The sequence below is a fragment of the Apteryx rowi genome, unplaced genomic scaffold, assembly GCF_003343035.1.
Source record: "Apteryx rowi isolate R43461 unplaced genomic scaffold, aptRow1 scaffold_54, whole genome shotgun sequence".
Classification (NCBI taxonomy): Eukaryota; Metazoa; Chordata; class Aves; order Apterygiformes; family Apterygidae; genus Apteryx; species Apteryx rowi.
In genome coordinates this window covers 2,816,551-2,823,114 of record NW_020450805.1, presented here as the reverse complement: position 1 = coordinate 2,823,114, position 6,564 = coordinate 2,816,551, and the positions used below count along the sequence as shown (strand labels likewise).

Here is a 6,564-nt window from a genome sequence, read left to right as displayed (position 1 = left end):
CCGGCCGCCCCCTGCTCCCCCCCGGCCCGGCCGGCGCTGAAAGGGAAGACGCCCAGCGCTTACCTTCATTGGGTTTCCGCTCCCCATCCCCCAGGGCAGGAGCAGCCTTCGACAACTGCAAAGATAACCGAAAATTAGTCAGAGCGCGGAGCCGCCACCCGGCCCCGGGGGCGGTTAGGGGGCTGGGGGCGGCCCGGGGGCCTCCCCCAGAGGCGCCCTCCGAGGCGAAGCTGTCCCCCCTCCCGCGGCCCAGGCGGGCACACAGGGACCTTTTGTTTTCCCCTTCCCTCGGCGCAGAAGCCGAAATAAAAATCATGCGGCGGCCAGGGCGGAGAAGTGGGGCAGGGGGGCGGCGTGGTGCCCCCCCAGGCCCCAGCAGGGGGGCAGGCCCAGCCCCGGCCACTCGATCCCGAGGAGGGGGAAACTCGTCCCCTCAAAAGGCATTTTCAACGATTAAGGTCAAAAATGGGAGAGCAAATCGGGGCTGGGGGGCCGGGGGGGGGGGAGTGGAGGAGAAAAATAACATTGGTGACCTTCTCATGCTGACATGACAAATATGCCAGGAGATTTGTCCACATTCACGCTCCAAGGCGAGTTAGCGGAAGGTATTTCCAAAAGGGGCCTGMCTCGCGCAGCTGACCCGGGAGGGCCGCGGGCTCTCGTGCTGCTTTTAAAGCAACCACTGGCCTGTTTTTCTCCCCCGAGCCTCCTTTTCCCCACCATAAAGGTGAACCCAGCTGACAAGAGGAGCGGGGAGGGCTGAGGGGGGAGACAGGCTGTCAGGCTCGAAAGGGCATCACTCCTCTTTCAATGTCACATATGTCTGTCGCTGAGTGGTGGTGGCCACAGAGGTGTCGATATCTGGCCCCGTGTCAGAGTGGTTAACTGTTACAGCACTGCTTTTGCGAGTAATTCCACGAAACGGCCCTGGTTTCCCTCCTCTCCCCTTGGCACAGAGGGTGCTGCACGCCCTCATGTGAGGAGCCCGGTCCCCAGCCGCCCCATGGCGCAGCCGAGGCAAGGCTCCCCTCCCAGGGCTCCCACCTACTGCCTGAGCACAAAAAAAAGGCCCCAAGCTCACCAAAGTGAGCTCTGCGTTCATCCCCGCTGTCCTAGGGGGACCAGGGGCACTTCCAGGCAGCTGAAGCAGGCAGTAGTGGAAATAGGTAACCCACCCCAAGATCAGGATGGAGAAATGTCAGACTGCTTTGCTAAGGAAGTCTTTCCAACTCCAGGTGTAACAAAAACTCCACTCTTCCTGCTCTGTGTGAGGCTTTTAGCTCTGACTTAACTTTCCAGCCAAGTCAGGTTTCCCCCTGCTGTTCAGTTCTGAACCAAAACCAGAAAATGCCCCACTCTCTTCACTTGTGCAATGTATATTGCCACCTGTGTGATGCCACACACCCCAGACATGGCTGCATTTCAGCAAAGGCCTAAAAATAGTAGCGACACATGCAACAAAATACTGTTTTATCAGCGATGCACTGTATTTAGGCTTAGAAAAAGCCCCCCTGATCTCACAGTTATAATTCCAGACAGAAACATGACTGAATTRAGCAGGCAAAGTTCACCTCAAGCTCACAATAGGAATCTGCTACCTATGGTCTTCTATGCGGCCCTGCGCATAGGGCAAGTACCACTTTGTGAGCACCTTTTAAAAGTGCCGGCTTATAAAAGGCGGCAGAAAGAGAGCTGGCTAAGCCCCAGAAGCCCTCTCCCATTCCTTTGTGTCCGTGCACACTTCCCTTTGTCTAAGGCTCTCCTGACCTAGCTCCTTGCTTCTGTTTGGCTGAGTCCTTCCGTACCTGGGCATAACAAACCAGCCCAGGCTTGAGCCACCCCATGCATGGATCTCTTTCTTCCCTGGGAAGGAGGGGCCCTGTGTCCAACCGCAGTGCTAGGGCTGTGATAACAGTTTAAAAAGCAGGTTCTGAGGAACAGTTTTGTTCCTGAAGTGTGAAGGTCACTGCAACAGCACAAACAAAATGGAGGCAGCGGAGATTGCGGTGGCCTTCCAAAGCCACTCAGTACCCCAAGATCTGTGGGTCAAAAGAAAACCGCATCAGGGCAGAAAAGCCCCAATTTGTGTCATAGCACAGGAAGAGAATCACTAGCTGAATAAGCCTATCCAAGTCACAATGCCCCCAAGACCTTCCGCAGAGGGATTTGTGCTTCACGCACAGAATGACCATGATGGACTGAGCAAAATTAGCTCGGAGACATCTCCAGGGCCACTGCGCATTCTCCATGTGAGGCTGCCCAGCCTTCTGCTGCCAATTCCCCTACTTCCCTGCACACACACACATGGTGCACAGGTGTCAGAAAGCAGATGTAAGCCACATACTTTCACTGCTCACCTGCCACCTGGCCAGCACCTCTCCCTGCCTCGATGTACCTGGAACAAGACCTTGAATCCTCTCCCAGAGCTCACCTACACCCAGGTTGCAATTCCACCCTGAGAGGAAGGAAACTGAGATAGGTACAAAGCTTACCTGGAGTGGGGTGAACAAGGGTGCTGGACCCCCCATGGCTGAGCTCTGCATGCTGTTTCTGAGCACTCAAGGGGAGCTCTCACTAGAAACCTGAAAGGTTTCTCAGAACTACCAGTAACATGGTGTTCGCCTACTATGCTGAGAAACTTCTCTGCCCTTTTGGCGGTGCCTTTCACCTGCGGCTGGTGCCCTCAAAGCCTGTCCACCAGAACAGTAGATGGGGTGGGGGATTTTGCCTCACTTCAGACCAAGCTGCTACAGATCATGCAGAGCAATTGAAAACCAAAAGCCTTCCAAGGGACAAGCAGGCCCAGCATGCCCTTCAGCGGAAGCCTGAAGGTCATGCTCTCCTCTGCTGGTTTTTGGAATTACTCAACAGCTCTGTAACATGATTTCTTTCCAATAGATTTTCAACATTTCCCAGAGGTGTGGAAGCAACCCCTGAGCTCATGAGAGGGGTAAATGACGCTGGGAATGGGGCTAACCAAGGGGAAGTTTCTTTTTGTGCCCTTTGGAGGTCAAAGCAAATGCACGTTTTGAAGTGGGACAAAACTCTCCCTAACAAATCGACCCTCCTCACCCCGTCTGTGTGTCTGCACCTTCCCTTCTCCTCCAGTTCCAGCATGAAGCAAGTTATTCTCTGGAGGGAGAGAAAAGGTTAATCAAGTCATTCCTCTACAACCATCACCCCCCTCACCAACACCACCAGTACTCTTTCTCTCCCTTCCCCTCCCCCTAATCTGTGCAGCCTCATTAAAAGAGCTTTGTAACTGTTTAGGACTGGAACAAACAATCCATCCACTTTGAGAGGGACTCTGGGACAGGAGTTAAGGCACTTTTCGTCTTAGGCGCTAGAAATTCTTCTCAGCGGTTTCTACTTAAGGGATGGGGGGGAAACTCACTGCACTCCTTCTCCATTGTACATTCAGACAGTGGTTGGTAATCCTGCAAGCTGCCAGCACAGCAGAGGCACCTCTGACACAGAGCAGAAAGGAGAGGAGAACATATTTGGGTTTACTGAGGAATTAGCGAGCCCCTCCGAGGTGTCAGCATGGGCTTCCCTCTGCTCTGCTCCCCAAGGAGCTCTCCTCTCAGCGTGTCCTCAGAGCAAGGGCGAGCAGCGGCTCCGGGAAGGTGACCCACTGCGTCCCGTCTGCTGAAGGGCTTGGGAGGCAGGTTCTGGTGGTTCCCAGCATGGCCTGGCGCAGAGACATACCAAAAGCAGCGAGCCTGGTGGGGGTGTGATCATTAGCAGTCTAGTCACAGGTTCGCTCTCCCTCCCTCAGTGTCTGATCATTGCCTCTTCCCTATAGCGATACAGCTGGTGTAGCCAGGTCCCACTGCCTTTCAGAGCAGGAAGGAAGAGTTCCCAGACCCTTGTCATGGGTAACCTGCCACCAACCTGCAGCCGAGACCCTCAAACAAAGGAAGATCAGGAGCAACCGGCCATTCCCCATTCTCTAGAAAACAGGGGCCTGGAAGGGAACAACAACCCCAATCTCCCTGACCCCACGGGGCATGAGGACCGTACACCGCAGCTCAGGCAATGGCAAACAGCTGGGACGGTGGCACTGTGAAGCCACCTTTCCTCCCTGTCCTACACAGCAAGGCTATTGCCACAAGTGGAGGCAGACACCTGTGGCACCAGTGCTTCCCAGCCCAGATCATGACACAACTTCCCACTGTCCTGGCCTCACTGCAGGAGCAACCGTAACAACTCCCTCAATAGCGAGACATCCCCCTGCTGCCTTCACCAGAGGAGCACTGTGATTCCAGTGCCTCTCCTCCCTTACCTTTAGGAAAGCAGCCTGACATGCACTGGACCCTGCTTTCCCAACTCAGCCTCTGCCAGGGCTTTTATTTAATTCTCTCCAACGCGCCTGGCTAGCTAGATAGGTTTTATTCAGCATGACAGTCTGATTAACAGTATAGATAAATATTATCATCAAAGCACAAAGCCCTACTCCCGACGTGAAGAGTCATGCTTTCTGCCATGCCCACAGCCATCGTCAAGCTGCCTACGTGAGATCTGCTGGTATTTCTAACGTTCCCATCACCGTGGTGCCCAGGCGACCAACGGACAAATAAGGACAGAACTGAAGGACGGACCTCACCATCTAGCTGTCTGAGCACTTATATGGCCCACATGTCCCAACTATCTGAACGTCTAGCAATCTCTCATATATTTATGCCCACAACATCCCCCTGTCCGCCTGAATTTTTGCCTACTTTTTCCCACCATTATCTTCTTTCTTTTTTTCATCAGCACCATCCTCCTGCCTAGGGGAAAAGGCAGCATGAGGCTTTTACACAACTCCTGAGGACAGACAGACCTGGACTCTACCTGATCGACAGTTTCATCTCAGGAAGGGGAGGGGAAAAGGAGCAAGGGGAGGGTTGAAGGGTATTATCACTAGACACCAATACAGAGTGTCTAACCGATAGGCAGGGAACTGATTCTATTGTACTCAAGAGTTTACTCAGGAGCTGGGAGGCAAAGAAACCCTGGTTTAGGTGACAGTGAAAAACTCTTAGAGAGCGGAAACAACTGTCCCATAAACCAGATCTGGCACACAGGCTGCACGGACCTGCTCTGTGACACACTCATAATGAGAGCTGAGCCGTGGCTCCTACGGAGCACAGTCTAACGTATGCCTGTCACTAAAGAAAGTAGAGATATAACAGGCTAGAAACAAAGCATGCAATGCCTGCATGACTTCGGTTACTGCTGAAATGGCTCCTAATTGGGGAGTTACCTTCCAGCATCGGTGCTGAATAAACAATGTGAATAACTGATTAGTTTGCAAACGGCATTTATTTTCATGATTCTGAGAGATGATCTAGCCAACATTCTCTCCAAGTGCTGTGGAGAAATGGCAGGAGAAAACTAACCTGTTATAGCCTTTAAAACATAATCCATGTCTGCCTAGCAAACACTGCCACTTTCACGTGGACACTGACTAAACCCCTTCATATCTCTTGGCAACACGGCCCTTTTGATTATTTTAAAAACAGAAAGATTTATGGGACAGGTTTGCACAGACAGCTTTTTTCTTTAAAAAAAAATAAATAAAGGAAAAGAAAAGGAGGAAGAGTTGGTTTCTAATCCTTCAGGAATGACAATGAGGCAAAAGTAAAAGTGACCGAGGAGGAAGAGAAAAATGTGGGGTTTTGTAATCTCAGTGCAGGAGATATGCATTTTGAAAAAAAAAATCAATCTGGAAGAAATTCAGGATCCATTTTGTCCTCTTTGATCTCTATTTGTTTTTCCAGCTAGGTATTTTGAACTCCACTCGGCAGCACGAACCCGAGCTGGGACCCAAGGCAAATACCGCCGAAACACCCTTTTGCAATGTCAGGAGACCCGAGGACGGGAGGAGAGGCTGATGCAAGAAGCCAGCGCGCTGCCTCCCTGCCCCGCGCCGCCCGCAGGGCTCCAGCTCCGGCCCCGGCCCCGGCCGGGACCCCACGCCGCTGGCCCCTCCGCTCCGCTCCTCGCCGCGCCGCGCCGCGCCACGCCGGGAGCCCCACGCCAGGGACGTGCAGTGCGCGTACACGTGCGCGGACACCCCACGCGGCACTCCCGGCTCCTCGGGGGGCCTGCGAAGCGCCAGGGAGCACTCTTCCCCCCTCCAGCACCGCGCACACACACACACACACACACACACACGTATATATAAGTGTGTGCGTGTATATATAAATATATATATATATATACAGACACGTATGTGCGCGCTGCAAGCACCCACCCGGGCTCCCCGGTGCCAGCACAATGGGCAGCACAGGGGCACCGCACCGAGCAGGTGGGCGGCGGGGGGGTCGCGAAAAAAAAAGGAGGGGAAAAAAAAAGAAAAAGAAAGTCTTTTTCCCTTGCCCCCCGCCTCCCCGGCCGGCCGGCCGGCACAAAAGCCGCCGCGCGCCCCCCGCCCGCCAGCCCCGGGCCTCCCCGCTTACCTCCGCGCTGTGCAGATAGAGCAGTGCCGCCAGCCCCCAGTGGATCCAAGTGAGCAGAAAGTTCATGGTTGCCGGCGCACGCCGCGGAGCGGGGCCCGCCGCGCTCCGCCTCGCCGCC

The 6,564-nt window shown here is 54.1% G+C and overlaps 1 protein-coding gene across 4 annotated transcripts in view; it reads right to left on the bottom strand.

Annotated features, from left to right (window-relative positions):
• The window catches only part of VEGFA (vascular endothelial growth factor A), a 20,819-nt gene extending 14,261 nt beyond the window's left edge, over positions 1 to 6,558 (bottom strand). For 3 of the 4 annotated variants that reach the window (XM_026081235.1, XM_026081234.1, XM_026081233.1), the window contains exons 1-2: positions 6,447 to 6,512; positions 64 to 115 (exon numbers count right to left, since the gene is read on the bottom strand). In XM_026081235.1, the coding sequence (XP_025937020.1) occupies positions 64 to 115; positions 6,447 to 6,512 (118 nt within the window). Of the gene's footprint in view, positions 1 to 63; positions 116 to 6,446 lie in introns of all 4 variants that reach the window. The other variant, XM_026081232.1, reaches the window with a different exon arrangement.
• Positions 6,559 to 6,564: the final 6 nt, after the last annotated feature.